We start from the raw sequence: 16,050 nt of genomic DNA on the forward strand, positions 1-16,050 counted from the left end.
TGTGCATTAGGTCGCCGACATAACCATAACAGTATTGATTACCAGGCAACATGAAGCCAACAGATAAGTGAAAGAGCTTCAGATATGGAAGCACCCGATTAGCCACTAATCACCCCATTAAAAGGTGGAAAAATCCACATTCACCATATGAATGGTGTGATGGGTAAGATGTTTCCACCTTTTAATGGGGTGGTTATAGTCTAATCGGGTGCACCCGCAGTCACCCGCTATTGCCAAGGACACAGTAACCTAGATAACGTCAGTTAGGTTAAAACAGGCCAAGAATGAAATAAAACAACCATTCAATCAATCAGGATAGTCAGTTTCATGAATAGGGAGTATGTATGCAGTGTTGTATAGCTGAGTTATTATGGACTCAAACCCCCTAGCAAGCTAGCTAACTAACTAAGCGTAACTAGGTATTTCTGGTTGTATCCCAAGGTGACTGTGTCCCAGTTTCGCATTAGCGGGTCAACAGACAATGTTGAACAATATAACTAACTAGCTATATTTTCCTTGCTGATTAAGTTACATGACAACATTGTAAAACTAAAATATGTTTATGCATAATTTTGATGAATTCAACACTATTCTCCATAGAAACAATAAACAACTTATGTACTGCTCATTGAGTACTGCTCAAAACGAACGGATCTGGCACTTGCAGTAGAGAGTCTCTGTCAACCCCGACATATATTTTTCACACTAGTTAAACACGTTTTGACAGCTTTTGAGAACATTTTCCCGTGTAACACTTTTACCCAACCGACACAACAAAAGTGAATGTGTTTCTTTAAAGGCCTGATTGGTAGAATGTTCAAGAGATGGTTGTCCTTCTGGAAGGTTCTCCCATCACCACAAAGGAACTCTGGAGCTCTGTCAGAGTGACTATTGGGTTTTTGGTCACCTCCCTGACCAAGGCACTTCTCCCCCGATTGCTCAGTTTGGCCCGTGCGGCCAGCTCTAGGAAGAGTCTTGGTGGTTCCAAACTTCTTCCATTTAAGAATGATGGAGGCCACGGTGTTCTTGGGGACCGTGAATGCTGCAGACATTTTTTTGTACCCTTCCGCAGATTTGTGCCTCGACACAATCCTGTGTCAGCGCTCTAAGAACAATTCCTTTGACCTCATGGCTTGGTTTTTGTGCTGACGTGCACTGTCAACTGTGGGACCTTATATAGACAGGTGTGTGCCTTTCCCAAATCATGTCCAATCAATTGAATTTACCACAGGTGGACTCCAATCAAGTTGTAGAAACATCTCAAGGATGATCAATGGAAACAGGATGCACCTGAGCTCAATGTTGAGTCTCATAGCAAAGGGTCTGAATACTTATAAATATAAGGCATTTCGTTTAAAATGTTTAATACATGATCATTTCTAAAACCCTGTTTTTGCTTTGTCATTATGGGGTATTGTGTGTAGATTGATGAGGGAAAATTCTAATTCCATCATTAAGGCTGTAACGTAACAAAATGTGGAACACGTGAAGGGGTCTGAATACTTTCCGAATGCACTGTATATCATCCATTATGTTTGGAATGTGTCAGATCTGATGTAATACGTTCATTCTGCAGGCCTTACCTCCGCCCAGTAGATGGCAGTAACTTCAACAAATGAGACCGTAGCCTACGCTTGAAATACTAGAGAAGATACGCATTCAATTGTATTGTGTCAGTTGCGTAAAAGCGGTAACGTTACGGAGGAAAATGTTGTCAAAAGCTGTCAAAGCGTGTTATTCTGGTGTGAAAAATGTATGTCGAGGTGGACAGGTACTTTCTTCTGCAAATGCCAGGTGCGTGTCGTAGATTTGCATGCTAATTTTTACTGGAGAAACGATGTCTGTAGATATGCTTATCATTCACGTTAATTTACTGTCATTGAGCAGGAAATAAGTTATTTATTTTAAACATAAATATTTTAGTTAAGACAGCCTTGTCATATGTAGTCAGCAACAAAATATAGCTTCTTATAGTGTTCAACAGTGTCTGTTGACCCGCTAATGCTAAACTGGGACACAGTCACCTTTGGCACACTTTCCCAGAAATGGCCTTTAAAGCCTACCTAACGTGTTCCTTCACATATGAGGTAACTAGTGGGTTTGAGTTTGTAACTCAGCTATCCAACACTGCTAGCTAAAGGTTTTAACACCAGATAATGTGGTTTTTAATATGAAGATACATCACTGCATACTTCCTATTCGTGAACCTGACTCTCCTGATTGATTGATTGGTTGTTTTTGTTTGCTCCTTGGTTTGGTTGCTTTAACCTAATGGCATTAGTAATGTCCTTCTAGGTTACTCAGCCCGCCATGGGGGGCTAGTCAAATTCCACTACTGACTACACTGATCTCAGAAGTCAGTTTATAACTTTCTTAGCAAACACACAAGTGGTTCAGTATACCACACCTAAAGATTAAAAGTGGACTTTGTAGGACACTTTAGGCCTTACAACTGCCTTGTTATGCCCATTAGACCAACATGTAGTTTATTTATAAGTGCATGTGCCTCCATTTCCCAGAATGCAACACAGCCAGCCCCAGGAAGGGAAAGCTTCCACGTCCAATAGGCCGGAGACGTCCAGCGCCAAGACTCTGATGGACATCGGCACCCGCAGAATCTTCAACGAGGATCATGACATGTTCAGGGAGAGTGTCCGACGTTTCTGGACAGAGGAGGTGGTGCCCTACCACAAGGAGTATGTATTGCCTGTCTGTAACCATCTCTGCTTAGGCCTAGTGTTCCCCACCAGGGTCCTGTTCATTAAGTATCAAATTATAGGAAACTGACTGAAAGCGGGAGGAACCAGTTGCTTCAGTGAACTGAATGGTTTTCATGATGTGATTATGTTGTGATGACTCTGCTGACTTAAGGTATGGTCTCTGTCTTCCCTCCCCCCTCCAGGTGGGAGAAGGCAGGTATGGTGAGCAGGGAGCTGTGGCAGAAGGCTGGGGAGCAGGGTCTGTTGGGCATCCTCACTCCAGAGGAGCACGGGGGGATCGGAGGTGATCTGCTGTCTGCAGCTGTGATGTGGGAGGAGCAGTGAGTATCTTGTCCTGACCAGGGATCAGCTCCCCACTGTCCATATAATCACATTAATTATGATCTAAACTGATCCTAGCTCAGCACTCCTACTCGGAGACGCTATATGAATACAGGCCCAGGTGTGGGTTGATTGGCTAGTATTTTCCCAAGCCCTATTGCTATGACCATGGGCGTATAGCAGAATGTAACAGTTGTGATTATATGTCAAACAACTGACTTAAATTAGATGCCTATTGGTAACATCAAAATGCTATTCTGTCAACAGGCTTTGTGTTGTACTGAGGGAAAGTCAGAAGGGGGTATCAGGACGTTACACCCCTCTCCTCACCCTGTCTCTCTTTGTCCTCTAGGATGTACTCTAACTGCTCTGGCCCAGGCTTTGCCCTCCACTCTGAGATCTGCATGCCCTACATCAGTAACTATGGCTCCAAGGAACAGATTGATCGCTTCATACCCCAGATGGCTGCTGGTACCTGCATCGGGGCTATCGCCATGACAGAGCCGGGAGCTGGCAGGTGAGAACGTTTAACACTACTGGGCCAAGCTGAGCTGTACTGCTCTGGTCTGGTTGCCCTACTGGAAAGGATGATGTGAAAAGAAGATATCCAAGCAGACACAGTACGGTTTGGGTCAGCACGATGGTGTGAAATTTGTTAGTTTAATAGGCTATACTTTCAGCATGAGAATTTGACGATGATAAGGTCAATTTGGAGTCATTCTGCTTGTTTTCATTACGTGTTCTCTAACTTCTACCTCTGTCTAGCCAATAGCAGTTCATCCTAAAGACCCTCTCTTCTCTCCGTTCAACCCAGTGACCTCCAAGGTGTCAGGACGTACGCTAAGAAGGACGGCGATGACTGGATCCTCAACGGCAACAAGGTGCGTTCAGGGTGGATGTGGTTTAACCAGACTAGGGTTGTGTTCAGTAGGGCACACCGTAGCAAAACGTTTTGCAAAGGAGAACAAAAATCTGTTTTCTTGTTTGACAAATTTGGGTAGTACCCCCGTTTCAAAATGTTTTCTCCCAACTGAACATGACCCATGTCATTGACCGTTGTCCTTTCACCCACAGGTGTTCATCACCAACGGCTGTATGGCCGACATGGTGATTGTGGTGACCGTAACGAACCGCGAGGCGAAAACAGCGGCCCATGGGATCAGCCTCTTCCTGGTGGAGAAAGGAATGCCGGGCTTCCAGGCGGGCAAGAAGCTGGAGAAGATTGGCCTGATGGCACAGGTACAGTCAGAAATCTCAAGTGCACATTTTTTAACCCCCTCTCGTTAAGGGGCCATTTTGACCACCTGGCTGGGTTCAAATACTTTTGATTTCCTTTTCACATCCTTTCAGTTTGATTGAGCCTGTATGTAGAACCAGAGAGATGGCTTGCTTTTGTTTTTGACTATTCCTTTGGTTTCATTGTGTAGTTAAAGCTCAGTCGAAGGCAGCTAAAGTATTTGAAAGAAAACAAACACTATTGAATCCAGGTCTGGTCAAATGAAAAAAAACTCATCGCTTCAAACAGTCGGTTTGATATTGACGTCCCTTGAGAAGTGGGTTCAGATGACGAGAAGTGGGTTCAGATGACGAGAAGTGGGTTCAGATGACGAGAAGTGGGTTCAGATGACGAGAACTAGTCAACTGTCATGTCAGCCCATTTTATAGAACAGCCATTACCTTCGATATATATTAACCGTTGTCTCTCTGTCCCCAGGACACGGCTGAGCTGTTCTTTGAGGACGTGCGTCTCCCTGCTTCTGCCCTGCTGGGACAGGCCAACAAGGGCTTCTACTACCTGATGAACGAGCTGCCACAGGTACACCTTTCAGAGAGGAATTACACTTGCATGATGATATACCAGGGTTGGGGTCAGGTACATTTCAATTCAGGAAGTAAACTGAAATTGCAATACCGATTGTATTTATTTAAAGAGCAATGACTGAGTTGAAGGGAATTGGCCCCTAACCTATTCCTATGTACTCGATTGTCACAAAGGTATGACTATATCTAGTAGCTACAGACCACGTCATTATTAATGCTCTTCACCTCTTGTTCTTCCAGGAACGCCTGCTGATTGCAGACATGGCCATCGCCAGCAGTGAGTTCATGTTTGAGGAGACCAGGAACTATGTGACTCAGAGGAAGGCTTTCGGCAAGACCATCGCTCACCTTCAGGTTGGATAGCATTATCTTTGACTCGTATTTCTGCTGTAGTAACAGGTATGTTTTCGCTGTAGTGAACACTAGTGCTATTGGGGTGGTAGGTAACCTATGTTAGAGAAGCTGAGTCAAAGTGGGGACTGAACTAGCAACTAGAGGGCTGTTGGTGTCAGACCCCAGCTCTCCTACTGTTTTGCCCTTGAGCGAGGCACTTAACCTCAAACTATCTCCATAGAACACATTTCTGTTTGATCAGATGGGTGAATAGTTGTATTGTAGTATATTTAAGTGATCCACTAACTCCATCCCCCTGTCTCATGGTGCAGACTGTGCAGCACAAGCTGGCAGAGCTGAAGACTGAGATCTGTGTGGGCCGCTCCTTTTTAGACACCTGTCTCCAGCTTCACACAGAGAAACGCCTGGACTCTCAAACAGCCTCTATGGCCAAGTACTGGTGAGAACACAACCAAATACTAAACCTTCCTTAACCAGATAGATGTCTGCTACTCCAGTCCAGAGCTGTCAGGATGTTTGATCTGTAAAGTGCACTTGCACATCCACCCATGGATTGGATTTAAAGGGAGTGGATTGGTATAAGAGTAATGCTGGTGATGTCTTTCCAGACAATGCTTTTAAACCCATGAAGTGTTGAAGTGCACCCTTCAGGGAGAAGGGTAGAGAATTGGGACACCCCCTATATGGTCTGACTTGACTTTTTGTTGTTGTTTATCAGGGCGTCTGACCTCCAGAACTCTGTGGCCACCCGGTGTCTGCAGCTCCACGGAGGCTGGGGCTACATGTGGGACTACCCCATCGCCAAGTGAGTGACGGTGATGTGTCTCATGGAAATATAACATGTTATTCTCTTTAGTTCTATGCTGTCAGTGCACATGAAAACCCTCTCTCTCCCCATCAGGGCGTTTGTGGATTCCCGTGTCCAGCCCATCTATGGAGGAACCAATGAGATCATGAAGGAGCTGATCGCCCGCAGTATCGTCAGCCAGAAGTGAGGGAGACGTCCCAGTGACATCACCATTGAGGAGAACTGGGAAGTGGTTAACATAAGTCTCTTAACACCAACAGCAGTTTTGACTGGGTTAGCTACTGAGCTGGTTGTCTGTGCCTTTTTAAGTGATTGTCATGTTCACTGAAGGTAGGCTAGTGGTATTTCTGGGACAAATCTGAACTTCCACTTAAGTCAAATTTTTACTTATTCTCCCATAGATATCAATGCATGACTGAGAGAAACATTTTACTTAAGTGGAACTTAGGATTCACTCCTCTTTTAATAAGCATGGAGTGAAATAATAGATATTCAGGTTTTGTAATTTATTTTCTAATATTGCTGGGAATGTGTTTTTAACAATCTAGATGTAGGGTTGTTTATCCCTTTCCTCTTGGCTTCTACAAAGTCAACAATATGTTATTAAATCCGTCCATCCTTTCACACTTGAAATCTAAAAAGGTTTGAAACCATGATCAAATAAATGCACAGAGTTAAGTTGTATATTTTTGTAATACCACCTGTGTGTTTGTGTCCGACTGTCTTTCCTGCTGTGTTTATGGGGGTGGAAAACTAAATGGTATAGTCCTGTACGTTAGAATGTTTTAGTTTGAATGAACAGCATTTTATCCATCATTTGTTCCTAGCTCCAAACCAGAAGTGCCCTTGCATTCTTCTCCTGATAACTATTAATGGTGAGCATTAAAGGGGGAAGAGGGAGACCTAGTCAGTTGTACAACTGAATGCATTCAACTGAAATGTGTCTTCTGCATTTAACCCCTCTGAATCAGAGAGGTGCGGGGGGCTGACTTAACACCTCAACAAGCTGGGAATTAGAACATTGCAGTATTGTTGAACATTTTAAACGCCACCTTTTTTGACATTTTGTAATGTAATAATATTACTTGTTTATTAAAGTTATACAATTTTGGTGATCCCTCTTCCAATTTGAATTTGGATCTATTGTGTTCTGTCAGTTTCATGGACATGTGGGGTGTTCTATTGCAGTGGACGAAGACATACAGGAATAATGCATCGTGATGCGGTCCTAATGCATTATAAGCCCGGTTTTTGGTGTGTGTCTGTTGTACGTGAGAAGATGTGTGAGCCTGAGATTGATGCCCTGGTGACAGCTCAGGAGGATGAGAACGGCAGCCTCAACAACTAAGGTTAAGTCTTCTGCACAATGCTATCTCCTGCTATGTATTATTTTAACCACAAGATGGCAGTAAGTCTTGTGAACCAATTAAACCTGGGTTTTATTCCATCTCAACAGTGATGTGTCTGTCTACTAGGAGTATTTTCATTAGCTTTGATTCCATTCCTTTCATTTTTATCAATTCCTATCTGTATGGTTTTGATAATCATCCTGTTTCCTTCAGTATTAAAGTTTAGTGGAGTGCCATGGGCACATCTATTAAAATCTCTTGCCCCAGGTGCTGTGTTAGGATGTAGAACAAAAAATAAATCCACATTCATGAAACACCATTGGGCAGGGGCCACATTCAGTAGTCAAATGCTGAGAAATGTAATGAATAGAGCTGAAGAGCTTCCTTATTCTACATATCACTCTGTTCTACATCATGTATTTCTATCTTAAATCTACAACGGTTGTGCTTGGCTAAACCTATTTACCCAGGTGTAGTATTAAATCCAGCTGCCTCTCTGAACACTTGAGTTGCAAACTGCTTTGGCTCAACACAAAGGCAGGTGTTGTTTCTGGCTCCCATTGACCCAGTCCCAAGCTGAAACCCATACATGTACTGGGTAAGCATCCCAAATTGCACCCTATTCTCTATATGTAGTGCACTACTTTTCACCAGAGCCCTTTCATTTGGGATGCGCACCTAACGTATATAGCTTAATTTAGGTTGAGTTGGATGTCTTGTGTTGTTTTTACATGATAAAGCTGGTGTTTCAGTGGTGCTAGTATGCTGCTGTCAGGGAATATGCCTGTGGCCAGCTGGCATGGGTACACATGTTTTCTGTTTAAGGAGAAGGAGAGTCAATCTGCTCCAACCCCCACATTCCCCCAAATCCTACAGTGCCCGTTTTGGCACGGGCACCAGACATGGTGTGGCTGGGATCCCATGGGGGAAGACGGGAGCATATGCTTCCTTGATAAATCCAGTTCCTCTCTTTCCCTCGCTCTTTCTCCCGATATCCTCTCTCCTCCCCACCCCCATCTCCTCTCTGCCCTCCACATCTCTCTCACTCACTCACTCAACCAGTGCCGCAGCCCTCCCTGTAAGCAGAGCAATGCAATGCAGCTACTCACAGAAGCCCATCCATCCTCTTATATGTAGATCCCCACCTGTGTGTGTGTCTGTGTGTGTGCGTTGGTGCGCATGCGTGCGTGTGTGGGAGCGAGAACCTGCAACCGTTGGTTGCATACAAATGAATGCGCCACTACTGATGTAATTACGGCATTTGAACGCGGTGGGAGGGGTCAGAGAGACCGACATCTCTTTGCATTGTCACTAGGGCTCAAGGCACAGTGCGCAAGGGATTTATTTATACGGTTCATTTGCCACGAACAGGTAAGGAAAATACGATATTGAATTCATTCAATTTAAAGGCAAAGCATGGTTAATTATGTTTTAATTACATTTAAATTAATTGCACTTTCAACACACTTGATTTAGTTTAGATTTAAAAAAGTTTGATGTTCTCGGAATCAATGAATGTGGCTTCTAATCCGAGTTGTTGCGCATTTAGGAAAGGCATGTGTAAAATTGTTTGTGCTTTAGCCTAGTTAAAAATGAGAAGCTTGTTTGTTAACTTGGTAAGAATACTACTGTATTTTACCTTTGAGAAGGAACAAGGTTTGCACATCAGCCTCACCCTTAGGAGAGAAAGGCTTAGTCGGCATGTCCATTTGTCTGCTTTTTTTGCTACCATCTCGTTTAACTTAATTTTGTTTTAAACATCACACCTTTAAGTGTTTATTTGTCTCATAAAATGCGTAATAAAAAGCCCGTTAGTATTTTTGTTGGTCAACTTGTGAGCGCTCCGGGGCTGCGGGCTATGCCCATTGTTCAGGTCCACCATGCATGGTGCTGAAACGGTGCGGGGGCTGCTCTGGCGGATAACTGCAGTAACCGCACCAGCCTGCTATAGCCTACTCTCTAATCCCAGATTTGAACTAGGCCTACGGTTTTGTATGGCAACATAGGCCTATTGGTGATATCTTTGTTATTCGTTGTTTGTTGTTTATTCACTCTTCATGACGTATAGGCAGGAGCAGTGTTCTAGATCTGATTTGAATGGAGTCTTGGAGCCACACCGTTAGATACAGGAGACCTGCAGTGTCGTCCTATTTACACCATTCAGCACTGCAGTGGAAACCAATGCCCCACAAACCACGTCGATATGCATTGCAATTGTTAACAATGAAAGAGGCGGGGTCATTTTTTAATTATAACGTTTCACAGCAATAGACAATATCAAGCATCTGAAAAAACTCACCCAAACAAATACTTCTGCATTGCCAGGTGCCAACCCTAGACAGCAGCCAGTCTTCTCAGAGTATTGATGTAATAAGGACATATACAACATACAGTATAGCTAGTTGACAGGACATATTCAAAATGTATTTATTAAAAAGCACCCATATTTTCCCTCTAAATACTGGGCAGTGCCTAGAGCCCTTAGTTCATGTAATGTTATGTGAATCAAATAGCAGCATTGGACATGATTATATTTCCACTATTGAGCCCATTCCACATTATTACACTGTGATTCTGTGCTCTTTGTGAATCCCCCTGTAACAGGCCAGTACAACTAATAGATGAAAACCTCTATACCTCAGTTTGATGTCATGACACTTTACAGTAGATACTGACCTCATTCGGACTCTGTTTCCATTACTCTGGCCTGACTGGAGTCTGATTGAAGTGCTATAGTGCTGCTATGCGTTCTCTGATCTGAACGCCTGGTCTTTACAGCATGATGGAGTACAGGGACGTTTGAGTTCCCATGTCTGGATGTGAGAATACTCCTGTGTATAATATAGGGTCTGTGGGGATTTAATGTCCACATAAAACATTCTGTATTGTATAGTGGGATACTATGTATACGGTAGAGGCCTGCCTACTGGTCAATACCTCTGGAAAACATGGATGTGTTATGGCAACCAAATGAAATGAAAAGGCTGTGAATGTTACTGTGTGAATACTGTAGATGTTACAGTACAGTATAGATGATGAAACAAAAGGGGGATGAATCAGAAAATAAACATTGATCAGTAATACACAATATGTTTTGGGTTGGAAGACCCAGAAATAGCTTGGACCTAGCCTGGTTAAACTAGCCTTCAGTCTGTTAACCAGGCTACCTTTGACCCCCTACGCTAGGAACACTCCTCCTCAATGTCTTCAATCTAGAGATTAGCGGGTGCTCAGTCCAAGCCAAATGGGGTTTGACAAAGTACATTAGGGAGTACACACTGGGCGTGTGTATCCAGTTCCCCCATCTCTCCTGTATGGACATTATTCTATCAGCCTAAATTGGGGTAACTGTAATCACAGGAACGGTAATTGAAATGACCTTAATCACAACCTTGAGCGGTACTCTAACTGAGCCCTGAGGAGCCCCAACGGCAGTTCAGTTTCAATCTTCTCCACACTTTGCTGTTGCAAGCCTGGGAAACTGAGTCTGTCTCGAGTGCCACGTGGGAAATGGATACACACATCAGCTCTGGTTATGTCAAACATGCACACTTGACTCGGGAGACTTCATTTTACAGGGTAGAAGTTTTGTTTGGATTGAAAAACCATTCATAGGTCTATTTGTACTGTAGGAGTTTGCAAACAGACTTGACGCTAATGTGCGTTTAGCTTTTGTCATGCAGATTGGGAATAGTGGCTTGCAGTGCCAAAGTGCAGGGGAAACTAGTTCTCTGCAGACTCTCTCTTTCTGCCTCTCTCTCTCTTTCTGCCTCTCTCTCTCGCTCTCCCTCTATCTCTATTGGTGGCTTTTGAGTGAGAGGTATCAGGTGTGTTTGATGAGAGAGAGCCCACATGCAGGCAGGGTTGTTGGCTAACTCCAACCAGACCTACTGTACACTGACAGAGGGAGATACTTTAGCCACATTACACTGTTGAGTCTATCATCAATGGACTTCTCTAACTGTGATGACCTCTAGTAAGACACTGTGCAGTCATGTATGTGTGTGTATGTGTGTGAACATGGCCTCTCTACAGGCGTCTAATGAGAGGTGGCTGTGGGGTGGTTTAATGTGTGATTAAGTCTCAGGGTGTCTGAGCTGTCTGTGGAGCCTAAGCTAATTCTCACACGTCTAACAGAGCAGCCGGTCTACTGACCTCCAGCTAGGACGGACACACACACACACACACACACACACACACACACACAGACACGCACACAGACACGCACACACACTCACATATAGGGACACGTGTTGAAATGGGGACTGTTTCATCTTGAGTTTTGACCTATAATAGCCCTCACATTGATCTGTCAGTGCATTATTGAGTGTATGATATGAACTTGTGAACTCTTGTCTCATATCAGCCAGCACTATTGTCTCCCCTGCCTGTAGCCTCTCTGAAGCTCAGCTCTAACTAACTGTGCAGCAGGCAAGACAGACCCAGACTCTGCAGCCCAAATGGCACCATAGTTCTGATCTCTTCATAGTGCACTACTGGAGCCCTATAGACCCTGGTCAAAAGTAGTGCACTGTATAGCGCAGGGGTATTCAACTCTTACCCTACGAGGTCCAGAGCCTGCTGGTTGTCTGTTCTACCTGATCATTTACTGCATCCACTTAGTGTCCCAGGTCTTAATCAGTCTCTGATTAGAGGGAAACAATGAAAAAACACAGTGGGTCTGCCTTGGAGGTCCAGAGTTGAGTTTGAGGGGTATAGGGAATAGGAAGCCAGTTAGACCGCATACAGAGTTAAGACCCTGGCTGTGAGTGACCAAGACTCTCCCCTCCCTAGAAGCCACTCTGCCCAATCACTCCTGACAGCCCACGTCACAGTGCATCACAGAGCTGTCCCCTTCCCATATCACAGAGGACACACACTAGAACACACACTAGGACACACACTAGGACACACACTAGGACACCCACTAGAACACACACTAGGACAAACACTAGGATACCCACTAGGACACCCACTAGAACACACACTAGGACACACACTAGAACACACTAGGACACACACTAGAACACACTAGGACATACACTAGGACACCCACTAGAACACACACTAGGTGACACACTCCCATTTAGGGCACTTCGAACCATGTCAACACCCTTCAAATCTATCTACATGCAGAATGCTCTTTATGATAGGATAGAATAGGATAAACTTGAGGAACATAGTCTTAGACACACTGAGTAGAGCACTTACCAAAATAAAGACAGTCAATTACATAATCAACTGTAAATGACACAATCAACTGTAAAGTACACACTCAACTATAAATTACACAATCACCTGTAATTTACACAATCAACTGTAAATTACACACTACTGTAAATTACACCCTCAACATCTATACACAATACATATATTACCCATTACCAATGTCATATTACATGTTACCAATGTCATATTACCTGTTACCAATGTCATATTACCCATTACCAATGTCATATTACCCATTACCAATGTCATATTACCCATTACCAATGTCATAATACCTGTTACCAATGTCATATTACCTGTTACCAATGTCATATTACCTGTTACCAATGTCATATTACCTGTTACCAATGTCATATTACCTGTTACCAATGTCATATTACCCATTACCAATGTCTTATTACCTGTTACCAATGTCATATTACCTGTTACCAATGTCATATTACCTGTTACCAATGTCATATTACCTGCTATCAATGTCATATTACCTGTTACCAATGTCATATTCCATGTTACCAATGTCATATTACCCATTACCAATGTCATATTACCCATTACCAATGTCATATTACCAATGTCATATTACCCATTACCAATGTCATATTACATGTTACCAATGTCATATTACCCATTACCAATGTCATATTACCCATTACCAATGTCATATTACCCATTACCAATGTCATAATACCTGTTACCAATGTCATATTACCTGTTACCAATGTCATATTACATGTTACCAATGTCATATTACATGTTACCAATGTCATATTACCTGTTACCAATGTCATATTACCTGTTACCAATGTCATATTACCCATTACCAATGTCATATTACCCATTACCAATGTCATATTACCCATTACCAATGTCATAATACCTGTTACCAATGTCATATTACCTGTTACCAATGTCATATTACCTGTTACCAATGTCATATTACCTGTTACCAATGTCATATTACCTGTTACCAATGTCATATTACCCATTACCAATGTCATATTACCTATTACCAATGTCATATTACCTGTTACCAATGTCATATTACCTGTTACCAATGTCATATTACCTGCTATCAATGTCATATTACCTGTTACCAATGTCATATTCCATGTTACCAATGTCATATTACCCATTACCAATGTCATATTACCCATTACCAATGTCATATTACCAATGTCATATTACCCATTACCAATGTCATATTACATGTTACCAATGTCATATTACCCATTACCAATGTCATATTACCCATTACCAATGTCATATTACCCATTACCAATGTCATAATACCTGTTACCAATGTCATATTACCTGTTACCAATGTCATATTACATGTTACCAATGTCATATTACATGTTACCAATGTCATATTACCTGTTACCAATGTCATATTACCTGTTACCAATGTCATATTACATGTTACCAATGTCATATTACCTGTTACCAATGTCATATTACCTGTTACCAATGTCATATTACCCATTACCAATGTCATATTACCCATTACCAATGTCATATTACATGTTACCAATCTCATATTACCCGTTACCAATCTCATATTACCCATTACCAATGTCATATTACCCATTACCAATGTCATATTACATGTTACCAATGTCATATTACCCATTACCAATGTCATATTACCCATTACCAATGTCATATTACCTGTTACCAATGTCATATTACCTGTTACCAATGTCATATGACCTGTTACCAATGTCATATTACCTGTTACCAATGTCATATTACCCATTACCAATGTCATATTACATGTTACCAATGTCATATTACCCATTACCAATGACATATTACCCATTACCAATGTCATATTACCTGTTACCAATGTCATATTACCCATTACCAATGTCATATTACCCATTACCAATGTCATATTACCTGTTACCAATGTCATATTACCCATTACCAATGTCATATTACCTGTTACCAATGTCATATTACCTGTTACCAATGTCATATTACCTGTTACCAATGTCATATTACCCATTACCAATGTCATATTACCCATTACCAATGTCATATTACCTGTTACCAATGTCATATTACCTGTTACCAATGTCATATTACCTATTACCAATGTCATATTACCTGTTACCAATGTCATATTACATGTTACCAATGTCATATTACCCATTACCAATGTCATATTACCCATTACCAATGTCATATTACCTGTTACCAATGTCATATTACCTGTTACCAATGTCATATGACCTGTTACCAATGTCATATTACCTGTTACCAATGTCATATTACCCATTACCAATGTCATATTACCTGTTACCAATGTCATATTACCCATTACCAATGTCATATTACCTGTTACCAATGTCATATTACCCATTACCAATGTCATATTACCTGTTACCAATGTCATATTACCTGTTACCAATGTCATATTACCCATTACCAATGTCATATTACCCATTACCAATGTCATACTACCCATTACCAATGTCATATCACCTGTTACCAATGTCATATAGGTCTTGTACAACCACATGCATGTACCACCTGTTTATGAAAATATCTCTCAAAAGCAGAAACACTAGTCTTGTTTACAATTGTGTCACGGGGTTGTGTGGGCCCTCTAGGACGATGTTCTGTATGTCCTACTGGGCCCTCTAGGACGATGTTCTGTATGTCCTACTGGGCCCTCTAGGACGATGTACTGTATGTCCTACTGGGGTGTATAGGACGATGTTCTGTATGTCCTACTGGGGTCTATAGGACGATGTTCTGTATGTCCTACTGGGGTCTATAGGATGATGTTCTGTATGTCCTACTGTGGATTTATCTCTTCAAGTGTTTCATACTTTGTGATGACATCCTCTGTGGCTTCAATGTGTCCTCATTCCAGACCTCTCCGTTAGAGCACAAACATGCAGACAACTGCTCATTAACACATTCTTCACAATATGTGTTTCTATTTTAGGAACTGGTTCCTCCAGACTCTCATCAAGAAAACACATGGAAAGGAGAGTGATAGGACAAGAGGAGAGGAGAGGAGAGGAGAGGAGAGGAGAGGAGAGGAGAGGAGAGGAGAGGAGAGGAGAGGAGAGGAGAGGAGAGGAGAGGAGAGGAGTAATAGGACAGGAGGAGAGGAGAGGAGGAGAGGAGAGTGAGAGGAGAAGAGAAGAGGTGAAGAGGAGAGTGATAGGAGAGGAGAGGAGAGAAGAAGATGAGAGTGATAGGACAGGAGGAGAGGAGAGGAGGAGAGGAGAAGAGGGGAGTGATAGGAGAGAAGGAGAGGAGTGAGAGGAGAGAAGAGAAGAGAAGAGGAGAGGAGAGGAGAGGTTGAGGAGAGGAGAAAAGGAGAATGATGGGAGAGGAGAGGAGAGGAGAAAAGGAGAGGAGAGGAGAAGAGGAGAGTGATAAGAGAGGAGAAGAGAGTGATAAGAGGAGAGGAGAGGAGAGAGGGGAGGAA

The 16,050-nt window shown here is 42.5% G+C and overlaps 2 protein-coding genes across 32 annotated transcripts in view; both read left to right on the forward strand.

Annotated features, from left to right (window-relative positions):
- The first annotated feature begins 1,615 nt into the window (after nt 1-1,615).
- LOC110528748 (long-chain specific acyl-CoA dehydrogenase, mitochondrial) lies at nt 1,616-7,151 on the forward strand. The gene is made up of 11 exons (XM_036982458.2): nt 1,616-1,794; nt 2,520-2,696; nt 2,903-3,040; nt 3,394-3,558; nt 3,856-3,922; nt 4,116-4,280; nt 4,756-4,857; nt 5,103-5,216; nt 5,528-5,655; nt 5,935-6,021; nt 6,118-7,151. Exons 1-11 carry the CDS (start codon nt 1,709-1,711, stop codon nt 6,209-6,211), a joined length of 1,323 nt encoding a protein of 440 aa, XP_036838353.2. The 5' UTR covers nt 1,616-1,708; the 3' UTR covers nt 6,212-7,151.
- An 81-nt stretch (nt 7,152-7,232) lies between these two features.
- LOC118965239 (microtubule-associated protein tau) overlaps nt 7,233-16,050 on the forward strand; it is a 106,653-nt gene continuing 97,835 nt past the window's right edge. For 25 of the 31 annotated variants that reach the window (XM_090239678.1, XM_090239699.1, XM_090239684.1 and 22 more), the window contains exon 1: nt 8,650-8,744. The gene's annotated coding sequence lies outside the window, so the exon portion shown is untranslated. Of the gene's footprint in view, nt 7,374-8,627; nt 8,745-16,050 lie in introns of those variants that run through there. The other 6 variants (XM_090239685.1, XM_090239708.1, XM_090239677.1 and 3 more) reach the window with 5 other exon arrangements.

Source organism: Oncorhynchus mykiss, chromosome 7, assembly GCF_057628025.1.
Source record: "Oncorhynchus mykiss isolate SJ-2025 chromosome 7, ASM5762802v1, whole genome shotgun sequence".
Lineage (NCBI taxonomy): Eukaryota > Metazoa > Chordata > Actinopteri > Salmoniformes > Salmonidae > Oncorhynchus > Oncorhynchus mykiss.

What these genes read in the sequence shown, in the direction of transcription:
- LOC110528748 (XM_036982458.2), top strand. Translation starts at nt 1,709, where the DNA reads ATGTTGTCAAAAGCTGTCAAAGCGTGTTATTCTGGTGTGAAAAATGTA. An exon ending in AGATTGGCCTGATGGCACAG is followed by an intron (nt 4,281 to 4,755) that starts GTACAGTCAGAA and finishes CTCTGTCCCCAG; the next exon opens with GACACGGCTGAGCTGTTCTT. An exon ending in GCCTCTATGGCCAAGTACTG is followed by an intron (nt 5,656 to 5,934) that starts GTGAGAACACAA and finishes GTTGTTTATCAG; the next exon opens with GGCGTCTGACCTCCAGAACT.